Raw genomic sequence first — 19434 nt, forward strand, 5'->3', positions numbered from 1 at the left:
CAAATTAAAAGCTGGACAAACCCGTTCTTCTTCTAGATTAAAATGCAGATCAAAGCCACACTAGCCACACTACTGCCACCTACCAAGTGGAGTGTACGCGTTCTATTTAATGCACAATTTAATGCTGTGGGAATGATCATTGCTGTGGCAAGTAAAACACCGATGAACTGCAAGCTAACCAAAAAAAATAAACTTAAATTTTAGACACTTTGAGACTTGTCAAATCTATATTTAAAGATGTTAAAAAAAAATTTATGCTATGTAGGGACAGTGGGGGGAAAAAACTCTAAAAAATATATATATATATATATAAATAAATAATTTTTTAACTGCAGCAACCTTACTATATTCAAATACAGAATAAATCGGTTTTAAATAATTTCCAAGCACAGTTTAGACCTGCATGAAAGAAGCACAAACACAGAATTCAAGTAAGGTCATCCCAGGCTTTAAATATTTACGCGAAGAAAACAAACAATCCCACACCTATCCACTGGCTAATGCCTGCTGGCCATTATTAATGTGATAAATCAAGGCTATATACGAGATAATGGGGACATTACGAGCTTCTGTATCGGCTTTCTTTTAATCTGACCACACACGGACACAGAAAATGTGCCCCTTACAAAGAGGTCTAACAGTCCAGCTATTTTACAACAGATGTGCAAGATCATTGTTTAAAAGATACAAACTCCTGTGCAACCCCTTATAAATTTCTTCAAAGATTTAATCTCCACACATATTTACATGTTAATTTTCGAACAATATATTACATAAAAACGGGGTACTTATTGACATTTAAGTTATTGTCAACCAAAGAGTTCATATCTCAATGATTAAAAAATAAATTTCACAAAGTCACTTTTTACCTGTAAGAATAATCTTATCAGCATAAACGCTATCCTTTCTCTATTCAACATCCATCTATGCCTCATTTCGTTTCCCAGAGGGGGGAAGGAAAAAAAAAACAGAGCCAAACAAACCAATAAACCCTTCTCAAGCGTCAATGCCACCAAAGGAGCACAACAGTCCAATGCAGCTCTGCGTTTACATAAATTATAAAAGCAGCCAGTTGTTTAAAAGAGGCCGACTGTCCCTCTGTACATTGCAGTGGTAGCAGGGTTCGTCCCATCAGAAAATTATAATTTATAAGAAAATTAAACGGTGAAACATGTGAACAGTCTTGTGCTATAACATCAACCTGGATACGTTTTTTAATCAAAACAAATTTGCTCGGATGCAATACAAGTAGGGCTGCAACAACTAATCGATAAAATCGATCATTATTGATAATGAAATTCGTTGTCAACGAATGCCGTTATCGATTAGTTGGGCTGCTCACGTCACTGAGGCGCGCGACCACAGGATGCACAAATACACACAGCCGCTCGCGCAACGGAGGTTACAGAAGCGTCTGCAGGAAAAAGCGCGCGCCCCTAGTCCTCCAAGGTAGGGGAGTGATTTACATTAAACTCCTCTAAGAAGACGGTAACCTGCACGCTATGCAAGACCGAGCTTTCACGGCATGTCATGCACGAACACTTAAAAAGAAAACATGTTGGTGTTTACGGATGGCGAAACGTCAGCAGGGTCGGTAAAAACTGTCTCTCTTCATCGTGTAAAAGTTGTATAGTTTAAGTGCTTTTGTTTATACTGTTTGCTAACTTCGGGACAGTCGCGCTAGATCTGTTCACGTGCTACTCGCTAGCATCACATTGCGCAATCACCTCATGAGCAATAGTGATTAGTTAAATGGCGCTACTTTGGATTAGCTTAATTTAAACGGTGCGAATAACAGTAGAATATTACATTTAGTGATTGTTGTGGTTTTCAGCGAATGCAAATAACAGTATATTTGTGACTATTAGCTTTTTGCATTTCTACAGTTTTTTTTATAGTTCACTACAAAGTTAACTTGCAATTTACTGTGGTTTTACTTATGCATACATAATTTTATTATACAAAATTACATTATTTTAGATGTTTATATCTTATCAACTGAATATATCAGTGTATTTTTTAAAACTATATACACTCAACAAAAATATAAACGCAACACCTTTGTTTCTGCTCCGATTTTCATGAGATGGACTTAAAGATCTAAAATTCATTCCAGATACACAATATTACCATTTCTCTCAAATATTCCAGGGTGGCCTTTTATTGTGGGCAGTATAAGGTACACCTGTGCACTACTTATGATTTCAGATCAGCATCTTGATGTGGCACACCTCTGAGGTGTGATGGATTATCTCAGCAAAGCAGAAGTGCTCACTATCACACATTTAGACTGATTTGTGAACAATGTTTGAGAGAAATGGTAATATTGTGTATCTGGAATGAATTTTAGATCTTTAAGTCCATCTCATAAAAAATCGGAGCAGAAACAAAGGTGTTGCGTTTATATTTTTGTTGAGTGTATATATATATAGTGTATATATTATATACTACTTTTCATTTAAGGTTTAAAATGTCAAAATTAAAGATTATTAAACTCTTTATGTGGCTTTTGCATTTTTAAAAGTTTATTTTTATACATAAATAATACCCTGATTTTTTTTTTTTAAATAGTTATAAACGAAATATCAAATTAAAGAAGCGGTTAGGTTTTATCCGATTAATCGAAAACATAATCGCCCAACTAATCGATTATCAAAATAATCGTTAGTTGCAGCCCTAAATACAAGGTACATTAAGAAAAATAAAGGCATATACAAAGTAATCTAAATTGCTGTCTGCTAAAAAAGTATTATTAAATAAAACATCAGCAAAGTAATAATAATGAGGTAAATTGGATACATGTACTGATAATAGTTTACAAATCAGTTGTGTGTGTGCAAAACTAAAATTTGTACGTTCAAATCCAGTCACAGAAGCACTTTAAACACATCTGATAATCAACATCATCTTTAACAGTTTGTCTCCTTAGTAGCTGCTTCTAAGTTGTTTTAAATCGCCTCTGAACCATCCGTGAGCTACAAACCTAACTATCTTTACAAAGCTAAATCCCAAATCCCTCTCTAACCCCTGATTAACTTTGAGTGTGAAACTAAGGGATTCCACACTCTACATAGCTCACTCAGATTCCATGTTACAGTATTTCGACCCAAAACATGCATTTAGCTATTAATCAGTAAGCTTTAAATGTCTCAATTAGTTCTACAGCGCTCTCATTTTCAATAGAAGCACTGAATAAGCTAGCACTAACAAATGCACCCAAATCCAGGAGGAATCTCATATTTGTACTTGGTGGTAATGACGTTATGATAAATAAACCTTCTCCAAATCAGTATCTTTATCTTCATCCATTTTTCAAACGCACACTTTTTTACGCAAGTTATAAAGTTCTCTACAATGTACTGCAAATAAAAATAATCGGTGGAACAGAAGCTATTAAATGCGTGGCTGCTCTTATCTGTGTGACAAATTAAGCATCGTGCAATTCGGTGGGTAATCAGGTAATCATTGGGTAATGTGTTTTTTTGGCTATGAAAGACACCTAAATGTGATTTTGAAATAAAATAAACAATAGCTTAATCCTGGCTAATGGTACTTCTATCATCCACTGTCTATCATGTTATGACTGACCTCATGGTACTTACATGTCTGCAAAAGGTCAAGAGCCGATATTCTGAAGGAAAAATGTCGCTGTCTAAATGTAGCCGTTTGATCTTCCTGCCTCTAGTGAGTTTCTATCATTAGCTGCTGCTGTGGAATTGTTATTATCAATTGAATCATACTTAGTGTTTTTTTGTTTTTTTTTAGGATAAGAGAAATTAAAAGTTGAGAATTTATATGTAGATTGCTAAAGATCACCTAATTCCTTTTTAATATTGATTTCTCCATCCGGTAAAGGTAAAGTTAAAGGCTAGCAAAGTACATCTTATCTAAATAAAGCTAACAGCATGTCACAGGGGGGTTTGTAGGAGCAATAGACTCTCTTGAGTGCCATCACAGGCAGAACTTTCAACTCTATGCTCTATTCAAATGCAAAATCTAAATTTTCTCCTGCATTGTTAGGTACAATGGTCAAACCGTCAATTCGTACCTTAAGCTAGTTTTCACATTAGACACGGCTGATTTGTACAGTGCCCAGGAATGACTGCACCTCCTCACTCCCTTGTTGGCCAGTCTTTACATTATTTTTGCTCTTTGTCCTCGGGTACGCTCGAGTATTTTCACTTAATACATACCCAATACAGCAGTGGGAGGTATGCACCAACCTGATGCGTGAGCCACCATTAAACACAAGATAAGAAGGAAACAAGCCAGTTAATCTGCAGACTACGTCTAATGTAATTTATATATTTTTTTTTAAATATGTCAAGATTAATGCTCAGGCGTACCTTCCTGGCTTTATCAGCTGTATAGGTCAAAGAACAGGATTGGCCTGTGCTACGCAAGAAATTGCTATGTCTTAACAGCGATACCATGTCATAATACCATGTCTAAAAAGTGATCTACTTCCGTTCACAGGTACGACTGGCTTCCATATCTTATTCAATCTGTACCCGATTACGGTGTACCGTTTTCGAGACCACCTCTTCCAGCGGACTTGAGCACGGTTCCCGAGTGTTGAACGATTGTGTTCTCACTGATCAAAATGAAACAGATTTTAGGGTCGATTGTTCCCGAAAACTATCCCCAGGCTCTAATGTGAAAACGGTATTAAAAGTATCCTATTAAAAGCTGTCAATTCTGATCAGTCTACCCGAGTTACTGGGGAACACATTATGATTATGGAAACATATACCCATGATCCGGCTGCAAAGAAGCAGAAAAGCTAAAAATTTAATAATATGAATCGCAAGATAAACTTTAAGTTAAAAAAATTATTTGTGCCAACAGATTTTTTTTGCCTATTTATTTGGTTCCATTTTAGAAGTATAATTCTGGTCATATGCATCTTGCTACTGCTATGAGGAAACACAGGACATGGTAGTAGCCCAATTGTTCTGTATTTCCTCATAGCAGTAGCAAGATGCATATGACCAGAATTACACTTCTAAAAGGCCTTATTTTAGACAACACAAAAAGGAGCATAACGAGTATACTCAGGGATAAACTTTGTCTGATTATTTCTTTCATTTAAAAAAAAAAAAACACTTCCAATAACTGTTTATTGCAAATCAACTCTAAATCTGTTTATATTGTAAATAATGATGTAATCCAATATGAATACTTTCAAGACCTGCTGATCTTCCTGCATAAAACAACCTTACTATAAAAAAAAAAAAACGACCTAGCTGAGATTAATGTGTAAAATTAAGACTAATGTGTAAATTAAAAGGGTAAGCTAGAATAATCTAAATCCACAGATTGACATATTGATATAAATTTCCTAAAGTGATGCTTGGTTTAAACAGAAATAATAGATCACCAGAGCTAAACTTAGCTAGAGCTTGTCGTATGCTACTGATCCAGAAAAATCTATTAAAATAGCTCACAATAGTTTAGATAATAATAATAATAACAACAATAATTATGCCAACCATCTTCCCCTTCCCTCCTGTACATCATAACAACCTTCCCTCACCCATTACTAAGCAGGTACCGTGTTTAAAATAAACATCAAGCCAGGACTACACCCTGGTTTGACGCGGGAAGCGTGATGATGATAAAAGATGCCACTAGTGAGATGTGCAGTGTCGTCCCGGGCTCCACTGGGGTTAGACTCCCGAGCCTGTGCTGTGCCGCTGAGCAGAGCACACGGTGTGCCCGCGGGGCCGGCAGCGACAGCAACGTCCCCTTGGCACCGAGGTGGATACAGATTTCAGAACGTAGAGGATTGCAGGAGACTGTTTTAATTCAGTCTCCTGAGGATCCCTGTGTAGATCCTATAGATGTTGAGTTACCTCATTGTCAGCAAAACACATCGCACAGCCTACATTCTGGTGCATGCCGTCTGAGAAGGAGATGTCTAACATATATTAAATCATTTAGCATTTTTATACTGATTATCCATTTTGCTAGAATTTAAGCTGATTTACTTGCAGAAGTTAAAACCAGGTCATAATTCATGGTACGGGTATGATCTTATATAAGCTTATATGAATCAGTAAGCGGTCATGGAGAGATAAAATATCAGCTGGTGAAACTAACCGTGCAAGAGAAAAACACAAAGATTAAGCCTTATTTATTTCACAATCAGCGCACTAGAGCACTAGAGAGTGAGTCAGGACAGGAGTACACAGTGCACTATTCAGTGCAGAAGTCGGCGGAATGAGACGGAGCCACGCTAATGCGTGATATGTTTGACAGAAGTCTACACATTAAATGAAATGCCATTTAGGAGCTTTAATGGGGAGCATTTTACTTCCGCTTAGGAGTGACGTAGCAATTTTATAAAGACAAACAGAATAAGTAATAATTGTTAATAAAAGTAGATTTTTTTTATAGACACGGACGTTGCTAATGCTAACTCGAGGAGCTGCTTCATGCTCCTTAGGCGCTTAATGAGCAGGAAAATCACACACATTTAATCAAACCAAGTATAAATAGATATAAATTATCCAGTCTTTACTTAATGTTGAACAGCTCACTTGTATGTTTGAGAGAAAGAAACAAAAATAAACACTACAACCAGGCTAAAGTATTACCGGCGGATTTATACATACAAACACACACACAGGGCCGCGAGCTCCAAGAGCCAAACAATAGCAGTGCGTTAGCTGCTCAGCTAACACATATACATATCTATATCTATATCTATGTACACACACATACATATATAGCTCTATCTTACCTTTTTTCACTTTTAAAGACGCCGAGCTCCTCTCCAGCTCGCTCCCAGGACATGCGGCCCGGACACTGCGCCGAAAATTACGCAGGAAAAAAAGTGAAAAACAAAAAGAGGCGAAAATAAAACGTCACGCGCACTGGGAGGGAGGGGGAGGGTCGGTGGGTGTCGGGGGGGGGGGGGGGGGGGTGAAACTGACAAGTCACAAAACCCCCAAAAGGGGCCTGTGGTTAGCAAAACGAGCTAAGCTAACCGTTAGCTATATATATATATATATATATATATATATATATATATATGTGTGTGTGTGTGTGTGTGTGTGAGTATGTATTTATATCTATATTTCGACGACTGTAAGAAAACTATCTCGAGTAACGCCTCAAACTAACGTCTGTAACGAAAAACTGACGGTTTATCTGTTTGTCAAGCAGAACGTCGATGTCCGCGACGTTTCCCGTCGGCGCCGAGCTGAAGTCCCCATTCCTGCCTCTCCGCGGCGTCCATTACATACACATAAACCCACCAGAGCCGAGTGAATGCCAAAGTCTCGCGACTCGCTGCACGCGCTCTCTCGCGACTCGTTGTGCTCAACCCCCTCTCCCTCGCGCGCACGCGCGCCCTCCCCCTCTCAGGACCAGTATACACCAATTAGCTTATTCTACAGGGATGGGATTTTTTTTTTCCACATAATTTTTCCTACCCGTATTCCTTACAACACTACGATTGGCTAACCCAGTCGCGTTTTCATGCGCGCGATTGCGCCGTATCTCCACCCTTCTGCGCTATGATTGATGTATCCACTCGCACGCGCAATAAGTCCGTTTCTGCTATTGGATAGTTCCACTGCCAATTTCCAGCGCAAGAGGCAGGTCTTGGACAGCGGAATGACGGTGGAGAAAAAAATAAAGGTGCCAAGGCGGACATGTTTTCGACACCTTTTGCGACACAATTTACCTGCTTGACGACAAACAATTCTGTAACCAGCTCTGTCGCAAATTTCGCATTTCGATTAACATTAAACCATAATCAGAAGTATAATAATAGTTTCTTTTAACGCATGGTTTTATGAAAAACCTTGTTACATTGCGTTTTGTTTACAAATACACATACAATGTTATTCATATGGCCTAGTAATGAGACTTGTCTATTTACGCCCTCTAGTGGTAATGTGGATAACGTGGCAATATAAAATTCCATACACAATTATCGTAAATTAACTTCTACATATTCTTCTCCATAAATAAATTATTGTCACCTAACAGTTTAAAAGTAAGGATTTTTCTGTTTGTGACTGTTTCACACATCTTGAACGTGAATCTACTATTTAGAAATTATCAATATGAACTGAAAAATTAAAATGTATTCATATAAGAACGATAATAGTATTATAAATAAAATGTAAAATAAAATATGTTCTTAAGTGATGTTAAAACAAAACATTCCTTGAGTTAAAGCGATATCCAACAGGAAATAGCTGTGTAAATTAAACCCGCCCCCCAGTGCGTGACGATTACCAGTTGAGTGACTTTCACTTTATCCAATGAAATGCGTGAATTTCATGATGCGGTATCCAATGGGAATAGAGGGAGCGGTATTTGAATCGTCGCAGGGGCGCTTTGTGACCTACAGTCTTACCTGGTTTTGGGCAGTTAAACGGAAAAGGGTGCGTGAAGACAACACGAATTTTTTAAAGTTTTAAAAGTCCAGCGATTGCGTTTTACAGTAGTTGCCATGGACCTTCGTGCTGTGGTGAGTAAATGCAAAAATGTCTTGTTTTTCTTTGCGTTCGTGTCTTTACCTTGTGTAGAGTTAGCAGTGCGCTTGTTAGGATGAACCAAGACAATCTGGAATGGACCATCTGCAAACCATTAACTTACAGTACTTACAGTACAGTACTTACATATAAGGCTGAGGGTGAAGTTTTAGATCTACAGGCCGTGTTTAGCTTGCCTTCCTTTCCAAAATGGCGTCTTGGCTAATGCTAACAGGGGAACAGTATGTGCAGGGGGAACCTGGGTATAGTGTGCACTAGAGTGTCTTTGGTTAGGGCTCTAGCTGCTGTTTAGTGTTGTCCATCCCAGGGGATTATACCATCACATGTCCCTTTGACGTGGGCCCTTAAACTCTTGCAAAATATGTTCACAACTTTAGTCGCTCAGTGTATTAAGGCCCTGGGTTACTGATCAGGAGTTTGCTGGATCAAGTCACTGTTGGGGCTCTTGAGCAAGGCCCTTAACCATCTCTGCTCCAGGGATGCTGTATAATGGCTGACCGTGTGCTCTGACCTCGGCATACCATCAACATGAAGAGTGAAGGATTTAACTGTTCAGGACTGTCATGAATAAAAGCTCAACTTAATATGCACATTAAAATGTCAAATATTTAAACCACACGTTCAAACATTCAGCCTGGTCTGATGAGGCATACACTGAGCTGATCAACAGCATGCAATGTTTTGTAACTGCAAGCTAAATTTTCTTTCTTTTTTCATGACTGCTCCCCCTTATAGCACCGCAATGCAGAGAACCCAGCAGGAGTTGCTGGCAAGGCTGGGCCTGTTACTGCTGGTGTGAGGAGGGCTGTCCTGGGTGAACTGTCCAACTTTGCAACCAAACCTGCAAAGACAACGGTATACATCTTCACCTCTACTTTTGTGCCTTGTTCTTTATTTTCCCCCCCAATATTCTACTTCATGCCCTCATTCCTCTTGTTTAGAAGGCCATTAAGGCAGCAGCTCAGCCAGCTGCTGTGCAGCCTAAACGCGTTCCAGTTGTACCAGAGGTCCTCCCTCCTGCACCAGTCGTTCCACCAGTTCAGGCTGATGTCTCCATGAAGGAGGAAGATGACCTGTGCCAGGCCTTTTCTGAAGTGCTCTGTCCCATTGAGGACATTGATCAAGGCGATGCGGACATCCCACAGTTGTGCTCTGAATATGTAAAGGACATCTACGTTTACCTCCGTAGCCTTGAAGTGAGTTGGAGCACAAGTTTTTTCACTTTAACGGTTATTATTAAATCTTGGCACTCATTACCATGCTTTCATTTCAGGTCCAGCAGTCAATCAGGCCAAGATACATGGACGGTTATGAGATCAACGAGCGTATGCGTGCTCTTCTGATTGACTGGCTCATTCAGGTGCACTCGAGGTTCCAGCTGCTTCAGGAAACTCTGTACATGACTATCGCTATTCTTGATCGCTTTCTTCAGGTAAAACATTTCAGTGGTAGCCCGTCCTTTATTTATTTTTTACTTTTTCCAGTTTTTAAAACCCTTGTTTGCTCAGGTCCAGCCAGTGTCTCGAAGGAAACTGCAGTTGGTAGGAGTCACTGCGATGTTGCTTGCTTCCAAGTATGAAGAAATGTACGTCCCAGCAGTTGGAGATTTCGCCTACATCACGGACAACGCCTTCACAAAACCCCAGATTCGTGAAATGGAGATGCTAATTCTGAGAGAGCTGAACTTTGAACTTGGACGTCCTTTGCCACTTCACTTCCTCAGGAGGGCTTCAAAAGCTGGAAATGTGAGGACTTTTTCCTTTTCCCATTAAATTTGTCACTTTAGAACCTGATGGTGGTTGTCTTGAATGAAGTCTAAGGGTATGGAGAAATGGTTAGACCTACTTTGGTAGGTGCTTGATCAGCTGGAGGTTTGCTAGATCTGGTGACTACCACCCTAAAATTGGCTTATATTTAAGTTTATGGCATTAAATGAATTTTCACTATTTGCGGAATTCATTTAAAGGTTTTGTTGCTATAATTCCACTTAACAAAACTCCTTCATGACTTGGAATAATACATGTTCTCACTAAGAAACCAAACCCCCCCCCCCCCCCCCTTTTTTTTTTTTTTCTTTTTTTTTTTTTCTATTCTATTACTTTCCACATATCAAAGTTTAGTCTTGACATTTTTGCTGGCCATAACTGAACTGCTTTGCTTGATTTGCTGTCCTCAAGGCTGATGCAGAAAAGCACACCCTTGCTAAATATTTCCTTGAGCTGACCCTGTTGGACTACGATATGGTTCACTACCATCCATCAGAAACTGGTGCAGCTGCCCTGTGCCTCGCTCAGCTTGTACTCGATGGACAGAAATGGGTAGGATCCTCTTGCTTTTCAAGGTTCTCTTCATTTAGCAGTATGTGGTATAATTAAAAACTTCTCTCTAGTCTGCAACACAGGAATACTACACCACCTACAGTGAGGCGCATCTGAAGCCCATAATGAAGCACATTGCCAAAAATGTGGTCAAGATTAATGAGGGGCTCACTAAATACGTGGTAAGTGGAATCACTGGCCTTGCAGGCATACAATGCACATATACAGTGGCTTTCGCTCATGTTTGTTCTGGTTTCAGGCTGTAAAGAAAAAGTACTCAAGCAGCAGGCTAATGAAGGTCAGCCTGTTTCCTCAGCTGAAGTCCTCGCTGCTGAAGGACCTCGCTGCGTCCCTGCTCACCTCTTGAGTGTCCTTACAAAAAGTCTATCCTAGCAATCTGCACTTTATTCCTGATCAGCCATTGGAAATGGACTGCTGCTTTAAGGATTCTTATGTACATATTTACAAACTAGCTTTTTTTTTTTACCTTTTTAATGAACATGTACCACTTGTAATTCAATCATAATTTTAAGTAGTTTTACTGCTTTTTGCCTTTTTTTCTTTTAGATGTTTTTTGAGATGTGATGTATATGCATTGATGGAACATTTTCAATAAAAGTCCAAAGATGTTCTAAATTTTAGTTTGGTTCAAATGAATTTGAGTAGTATGAAATGGGTTGGTGCTTGGGACCTCTAATAGTTTGAACTGTGGCCATGTCATTAGAATATCGTCTCTTTTAAAAGCTCTGTGCAGTCCCTGATTCTCTTAACTATCACTTCCTCTTGGCATTCCTTTGTGTGGCAAGACTGCTGTACCTGATCTTCCTCATTGCTGTGTTCTTAGAAATGGCTGCTCACAAAGCCGAAACAAAACCATTGCTACAGTTTTGAAACTCTGCTCTGCACCACATTGCCTGACTTTTCCAGAATGGCTTCATTCAACACACAGATCCTTAATGTAGAACACAGGCAAAAAGCCCTAGTGGTTGAATGAAGTTGGCAGTCTGGATAACTGAGATTCTGGCTATTGTCAAACACTAAAGTTCAATGAACACAATTGTATTTCTCTTGTAATAACTATTCTGTAACAGGGTTTTAGGTTGTGCTTTTTTTTTTTTTTTTTTTTTTTTTTAAGAGGGGCTGGGTTTATTTGCTACTCAAAAGCAATCTGACTGAATAAAGTGTACATGTTTAATCCATGCGTTGCAGTGTTCTTGTTTTATTGCTCACTAGTTTACCAATGCACTTGGCAAAAAGCTAACCTTTTTTGTATGTTGATGTAATCAATACTAGCCTTAAAGATGCAGTACACTTGACCAATTTAATGCTACAGCTTTAATACTTAAACACTATAGTGCATAACTCTAATGTTTATGCATCACTCTACTTCATAATTGTTCTGATCATTAACTATTGATCAAGGAAACTACTTTGGTGCATGAAATAAGGGTTTTTACACAACTCTGTGCACTAGTTTCCATTTTATGGTATTTGGGATTCAACTTTGGACCAGTTATTTAGCTGAGGTGATCCCAAAGTAAAGACAAAGAGAAACTTGAGATTCACAGGACTGTCCACCACCTCCTTGGTTTATTAACTTCAAATAGTACCATTAAAACTAATTATGCTGTCAATCACCAGCTCAATGCTAGTTCTGCCAGTCGCAGGAAGATGCACTATATGGACAAAAGTATTTGCTCAAACCTGTTAATTACTGAATTCAGGTGTTTCAATCAATTAGACCCCATATCCCCATGGAAGGACAATCGTAATACAGTACTTCAGCATACCAAGAAATCCTGGACAATGCTTCTAACGTTGTGGCAGGGCCTTTTTCTATTACAACATGACTGTACCTCAGTGCACAAAGCAAGGACTATAAAGACATGGTTTGATGAGTCCAGTGTGGAAGAACTTGACTGGCCCAAACACAGAGCCCTGACCTCTACCCCATCAAACACCTTTGGGATGAATTGGAACGAGGATTGCGATCAGTGCCTGACCTCATAAATGCTCTACAGAATGAATGGGCATGAATTCCCACAAAAACACTCCAAAATTTTCTGAACAGCCTTCCAAAATGAGTGGAAGCTCCATATTGAAAATCCATATTAAAGTATTTGGATACAATGGTTTGGCCAAATACTTTGATCCATATAGTGTATGTGCTGGTGGAGGAGAACAATAAACCAAGAAATCATACTCTGGTAATAAATGGCATTTGTGGAATGTTGTGCAACAAACCACTTCACGTTTGTGCTGATATTTAGAACAACAGCACTCTCTCTCATGGGATATTGCTTAATTATTCAACACTTAGGCCTTGTTCACACGGGCATTAAGTTTTTGGATAAACGAACGTGCTCTGAACGTCCTAGACGTTTGTGTTGCGTTTTGTAGTGGCGCTTGATTGACTTCTACACCGGCGTTCGTTTGTCTCTGTCTAACGTCAGCCTGCAGCCCAAACTGTAGTTTGTGTGGTGTTAACCTGTGGGGGCAGTGTGTCGGGAACTGGATATGAAAGCCCGCCGCTACCGGGTTCACTCTCTGACTGCACAACATCGGATTAATGGAGTCTTTTTTGTGGTTTAAAAAAAAGCGAAAATTTCTGCGCAAGTTTTTTAACAATTATTTTATTTTATTTTTATTTCGCATTTCCCTATGTATAGCATGTAGGATCATTAGATATATCCGGTCCTCCGAAGCGTAAAATGAACGTTTCCTTGCGTTCGTTGGGTTTTGAAAGCCAAGAAAAAGCTGCATGCAACGTTTTTTTAATGCCATATAAACGCGCAGCCGGACAAACGCACATTACCAAAGCCCGTGTGAACACTCTCATTGACTCCTATGTGTAGAAAACACTTTGCGCTTGACCCGCGCTCATTGTACGCTACGAACGCAAGAAAAACGCTCGATTTTAACGCCCGTGTGAACAAGGCCTTGCTGCTATACAAGCTAGATGGCAACATCGATGTATCTTAATTATGTTGATGATGTAGCAATGATTCTTACAGCTTCTTCTACTTGTACATAACAGCTAACAAATGAAATATTTACAAATTAATAAATATAACAAATTATTTTCAAGCAACATGCAAGAATCACCAGGATAGCATGTTTCAATAAAAAGTATATTGTGTGTATGAAGAAATCTAGGAATGTTACCCTTCTGCTAGTTACTGGCTACAGTAGCTACGTACATGTGGTGTAGACAGACGGGGAAAAAACACATCTAAATACTAGAGGAACATCATAAACCCTTTAGATGCTTAAAAACATTTGCAGAACATTACATTACATTTTTATAAGAAAATCAAGTAGAAAAAAGGGAATAAAAATCAATTATATATATTATATATATAATTTTTAAAACTAATACAATGTATTCCACAAATATGAACAGTCGCTACAGTCGCAAAAAAGACGTATCCCTATGTAGAAAGCTGATTCACAATAATGAAACAAGAAACATTTGTTACATAAAGAAAAATAAATGTATTTTGTCATCAAAGTAAATAGTGGATATGAATAAAATGATAGAATTTTTACAGTTCATTTGTAGCAGGACGTGAACTTTGGTCCAATTTCCATCTAAACACAACCCTGAAACCAAACGGCATGGTGCATAAACAGACAAAACAGCCAACTTGGGAATGCTGGGAAACAGTACAATAATCTTTTCATCCTATTATTAACATATTCGTACAATATTTTCCAGATACATCGATGCACAATGCCTGTATGTTTATGTAAACAAATTGCTTTTTAAAACAGTTTCCTTCAGCAAATGGTGCATCTTTGGCAAACCTTCATTCATACATACACATATATATATACAACCCGGGGTGGCTGGCTGAGGCAGGAACAGCCAGAACATCATACTGATAAAGTGCTCTGTTACCACGTGCAGTGCACACAGTATACTGGACGTTTATGCCATAACACGTGCGCTTTGTGGCTTGGGGCTTCATTGACTTCTAAAGATTAATGCTTCAAAAAATTTCAGTTTACAGTTTACATTTTGTTTTGAGATGCAATAATTAAAATCGATCAGGAAATAGCAGCAAAAATATTCCCTATATAAACCTTAGATTTGAACGTAGAGCTATAAGAGATCATAAACCGATGATGCAGCTACAGTAAAGCACCTTCATTTACACAAGAAAATCCTTCCATTAAAAAAAAAAAAGAAAAAAAAAAAAAGACTTCAGGTCCCACGCAGAACAGTTGCTTTAGGTCTTTAAAAGAAATAACCTTAAATATATCTAATGGCTGAACCGAAAGAAGGAAAAGAAAATGTTATAAGCTATAAATACAATAAATAAGTTTTGATCAGTGCTCACAGGGATTGTGTAACTCGTTTCCCTGGAGAGAAGTGTGCTGGCCAGCGTCCTTGTGCTCTGTAAGACTCTGAAGGACTCCGCTGCAAACCTCACTGTGTTAAGACTACATCAGGCAAATACAGCAAGATTTCTACATCGCTGTCTCTCATTTTGTCCCATTTGTTTCCACCGCACTAAGGAGTCTTTGAGGTACGTGTGATTCTTCGACTGGCCGCTCGGCTGCAGTAGATGGAGTTAGATCTTGGTGACGTAGTTGTTAGGGAAGAGGCCCTGTTTACCTCTCAGCCTTCCCGTCCACCAACCTGAGGCATCTGAGGAGCAAAGACACAAGTTTTAGTCAGGTTATTTTAGCAATGTGTTTTTGTTCTGGCTAACCTGTACTCATGTCTAACTGAGTCTGTTTCTCTTACTATACTGTACACGGATCAGTCATAACATTGCAACACAGAACAGTAGGTCCATGACTGCACAGGAGCTTTGGAGGTGTGCTGAGGTTTCTGGTATCAACATTGGGAGTGGATTTTTTGAGTGCTGTGGGTCAGCTAGTTTGTCAGGCACATCCCATGGGTCCTCGATCAGATTGGGATCTGGGGAGGTTAGAGGTCGGGTCAGCGGCCATGCGCTTTTGGCCACCCGGACCCCATGCACCATATGAGCCTTTCTATTCAGCCTCTATTGTGCAGGTTAGCTGTGCAACATTGGCTTTTCTGTAGGATCAAACCGGAGTTGGCTGGCCTTTACTTCCCACAAGCATAAATGACCTGTGGATGCCCACGATTCTGTGACCAGTTTATTGGTACAGTGAAACCTCGGATTACGAGTAACGCAGTTTGCGAGTGTTCCGCAAGACGAGCCAAGATTTTTAATACATTTTGACTTGAAAAATGAGCATAGTCTTGGTTAACGAGTACAGAGTATCATGTATCATCTGAGCCAATGGTTTTTTTCTCTTTCGCGCTGCGGAATTGTAGGTAAACGTCTCCCCTGCTGGGTCTTAGTGCTCGTCTCTTACTGGTATAATCAACATCCGTGCACGCGTGTACTGTTTACTATAACACTGTGACCACGTGTGTAAAACATTTTTGCAAGCGTGTGTGTACAGCGTGTGTGTTTTGTTTATTATAGCACACGTGTGTATGCATGTATAAAGCAAAAGCAGTGATTCCGTTAGTATGCACTCACGCGAGTGTGACTAGCTATTTTTCCCGATAAAACAGTCTCTTCGTTAATGTGTGTTATTTTTCCTTTTTTTTTTAAAGGTAAAGTGCAAGTTAATTTTGTTTTTATTTGTACTTTAGAGTGTTTTAGAATACAAGCCCGCTTCCTGAACGAATTGTGCTCGTAATCCAAGGTTCCACTGTATTTAATTAATAATCAATGTTAATGTGTAATTGTTATGGGTGAGTGGTGTACTGTACATTTGAACCATGTGCATGTTTGAATAAGTGGATAAAACCTTACTCTACAGCTTCTTTTATGCATTTATGATGCATGTGTGATATTTTTTTGCAATGTTTAATACTGGAATTAATGATGTTTCAAGTCAGGCCAGTCTCATGAGTCTTCTCATCCAAGTCATTCGTTCTTTTGAATCTATTGCACTGCATAGCGTCTATGGGAGTCAAATGACAAAAGAACGAACAATTCGGACCAAAAACTCAAAGGTAACTACTAATTTCTGTTTCCTGTAGAGATTTTGTGATGCTTTGGGCCTGCGTGCCCAGTAGAACTCCCTGAGACTACTCGTTCTTCTCAATCAAGTTAAAGGCTCATTTAAAAAGAACGAATCCTTCATGAACGACCCATCACTACATTGGACTACGGATCGAAAGGTCCCAGGTTCAAACCCCACGACCACCAGGTTACCACTGTTGGGCCCTTAAGCAGGGCCCTTAACCCTCAACTGCTCAGATGTATAATGAGATAAACATGTACGTCGCTCTGGAAAAGGGCATCTGCCAAATGCCTAAATGAAAATGTTCTGTGTCCCGGAGTACCACCTGTCCCGTAGTACCACCTGTCCCGGAGTACCACCTGTCCTTTACAGGCGGTACTCAGTACACAGTCCTTTACAGGCGGTACACAGTCCTTCTTCCCTTCTTTAAGACACATAATTCCAGTAATTAGTGCATTACCAGTCCTTTGAGGGATTAACTTGTTGAATTAGATCAGGAAAAACACAAAAGTCCACAAAACAAGTTTTTACTTTACTCCTGGACCAGGATTATAAACTATACACAAGTTTGTGCCGATGATATTTTCCGCTTGTTCACCTTCCATGACGATTTCGATGACATCATCAGCATTGAAGCTAAGCTCGTCTGTGTCCTGGGCGTCATACGCGTACAGAGCTTTACACTGCGGGACCTGAGGCTTGGGCTTGGGAGCAGGTTTGGGACGTCCACCCCCTGGGGCGGGCCTGTTAGCCGGCTGCCTGTGAGCCCTGAAACACAGCATGAGACATGAATGATCAGACTCACTCGAGCATCACAGATGGCTCGGGAGTCCAGTGAGACAGTACATAAGCTGCTGTGAGCATGCTTTAAGAAAGAGAGCAAAGTGAAGTTAACTAGAAGGTGAAGTTAACTTTACTTTTAGCCATGAAAAAAAAAAATCAACAAATAAAGCATCGTGAGGTTTCGCCTGTGATTGTTTCAGTTTCAAACCAATGACTTATATGATGAGTTTACGTCGCCACAAGATGGCGCCACATTTCTGTATTGAAGGACGTTATTCTAATAATCGCATTTAAATACTGTATATTATAAATAATAAAAACTAAATATTGCCTGTATAGGTAAATTTTAAAAAAATATATAGGAAATATAGGAATATATAGGAATACTATTTTTTTTTTCAGACCTACCACATTTGCAGAATATATGCCATTAATTACTTTTTTTTAAAATCAGAAATACCTTTAATAGCTTTGGTGAGACAGCTCATGTCTGTCTCATCCCAAAATATTTACTTTAATATAATTCAAGCTCTCAAGTACAGGAAAACATGACTAAACCATTAGCTGTAGTGAATCATACATTCTACAGATGTGGTAGAAAGAGATCAGATGAAAAACACTGCAGTATTCCTTTAACAGGTCACATTTTTTCCACATCCAGTCTCTACAAAGTCGAGTTTGGAGAATCGTAACTCTCGAACCATTTCGGTCGTTGGTGAAACAGCTCACATCTCCTCTGCACCTGTGTTTCTAGTACGAGTTTGCACAGAACTGTGAGTGGGAGACCAGGCTGAATCAATCGTCTCTCCTGGGGCCTTGTCGAGTTGTTTGTGTGATGTACAGAGAACCCAGGAGAGGTTCAATAAGACAACAGCAAAGCCACAGACAGAACATGATTCAATTCCAAACCAGCTTAACCTTCATCATCTTCACCTTCTGATACGAAAGACAGACTTGCTTTTCTTTTTTGGAGCTGTATTGGAGCAAAATTGGGAAAATGTATTTAATAAGTATTTAATTATAGCATGTAATCGATTTCCTTTTTATTTGGAAACAGATCGTTTGTCAATATTTTTTTTCCTGCTACAATGTAAAACTATAGAACTGGCTTTGGGGCTGTTTTGGAATGGAATTTCACATGTCTGTCAAACCTCATACTACAATATAGCAGATTTAACACCACAACCAGCACTACCACAGATCACACAACACATATACACAGACAAACCCACACCCAAACACACCACACACCCATCCACACACACACACAAACTCACATTCCTCCATTTGCAGATGCCCGCTGGTTTCTGTTATAGTAAAGAGATACATCACATTGTGTCATGTTGTCTGGTCGATGAACAATACTTTATCTATTACAGGTTCCTCATTTGTTCAGTTCACAATTGTGTGTATGTGTGGTTGTGTATGTAAACTTACCCAGCAGCTCCCTGATCAGGCACTCTGAGGCAGTCCAGGTTGGGCTGCTGAGCCGTCTGCCTGCTCTTTCTGTCATTCAGCTGACTGGCACTGACGGGCAGAAAGGGGCGGGACTGGCCACCTGATGGCGGTCTCTGCTGCTGCATGTTCCTCTGACTGGCATTATAATTGGAATGTTTCAGCCCACCATTCTGATGAGCAACTGAAACGAGCATACATAATTAAAAATGTAACTACCAAGAAATTCAATATTCAACAAGACCCTGTTGGTATTTTAACAGCAATTTCTTATATATAAATATTGCTGAGGTACATGTTTTTGGTTGTAAAAATTGCTCATCCTTTTCATAAAAAAATGCAGTATT

The 19434-nt window shown here is 39.3% G+C and overlaps 3 protein-coding genes across 9 annotated transcripts in view; 1 reads left to right on the plus strand and 2 right to left on the minus strand.

Annotated features, from left to right (window-relative positions):
- Nucleotides 1–7383, minus strand: part of rnf111 (ring finger protein 111) — a 48813-nt gene extending 41430 nt beyond the window's left edge. For 2 of the 5 annotated variants that reach the window (XM_053492079.1, XM_053492077.1), the window contains exon 1: nt 6746–7382. The gene's annotated coding sequence lies outside the window, so the exon portion shown is untranslated. Of the gene's footprint in view, nt 1–6745 lie in introns of all 5 variants that reach the window. The other 3 variants (XM_053492078.1, XM_053492076.1, XM_053492080.1) reach the window with 2 other exon arrangements.
- Nucleotides 7384–8351: 968 nt separating this feature from the next.
- ccnb2 (cyclin B2) lies at nt 8352–11467 on the plus strand. 2 transcript variants are annotated; one of them, XM_053492509.1, is made up of 8 exons: nt 8352–8488; nt 9249–9368; nt 9455–9709; nt 9787–9945; nt 10022–10258; nt 10691–10831; nt 10903–11013; nt 11091–11467. In XM_053492509.1, exons 1-8 carry the CDS (start codon nt 8471–8473, stop codon nt 11196–11198), a joined length of 1149 nt encoding a protein of 382 aa, XP_053348484.1. In that variant the 5' UTR covers nt 8352–8470; the 3' UTR covers nt 11199–11467. The 2 variants fall into 2 exon arrangements, with proteins under 2 accessions (XP_053348484.1, XP_053348485.1); XM_053492510.1 differs by having other exon boundaries at nt 9458–9709.
- A 2477-nt stretch (nt 11468–13944) lies between these two features.
- The window catches only part of myo1ea (myosin IEa), a 59518-nt gene continuing 54028 nt past the window's right edge, over nt 13945–19434 (minus strand). Inside the window, exons 26-29 of one of the 2 annotated variants that reach the window (XM_053492522.1) lie at nt 19070–19271; nt 18910–18939; nt 17448–17617; nt 13945–15485 (exon numbers count right to left, since the gene is read on the minus strand). In XM_053492522.1, the coding sequence (XP_053348497.1) occupies nt 15409–15485; nt 17448–17617; nt 18910–18939; nt 19070–19271 (479 nt within the window). In that variant the 3' untranslated portion in view covers nt 13945–15408. The remainder of the gene's footprint in view (nt 15486–17447; nt 17618–18909; nt 18940–19069; nt 19272–19434) is intronic. The other variant, XM_053492523.1, reaches the window with a different exon arrangement.

Source organism: Clarias gariepinus, chromosome 3, assembly GCF_024256425.1.
Source record: "Clarias gariepinus isolate MV-2021 ecotype Netherlands chromosome 3, CGAR_prim_01v2, whole genome shotgun sequence".
NCBI classification, from domain to species: Eukaryota; Metazoa; Chordata; class Actinopteri; order Siluriformes; family Clariidae; genus Clarias; species Clarias gariepinus.

Bases quoted from the DNA above. Each gene is read 5' to 3' on its own strand.
- ccnb2 (XM_053492509.1), top strand. The intron at 9,369-9,454 runs GTATACATCTTC...CCTCTTGTTTAG, and splicing joins CCAAACCTGCAAAGACAACG to AAGGCCATTAAGGCAGCAGC. The intron at 9,710-9,786 runs GTGAGTTGGAGC...CTTTCATTTCAG, and splicing joins TTTACCTCCGTAGCCTTGAA to GTCCAGCAGTCAATCAGGCC.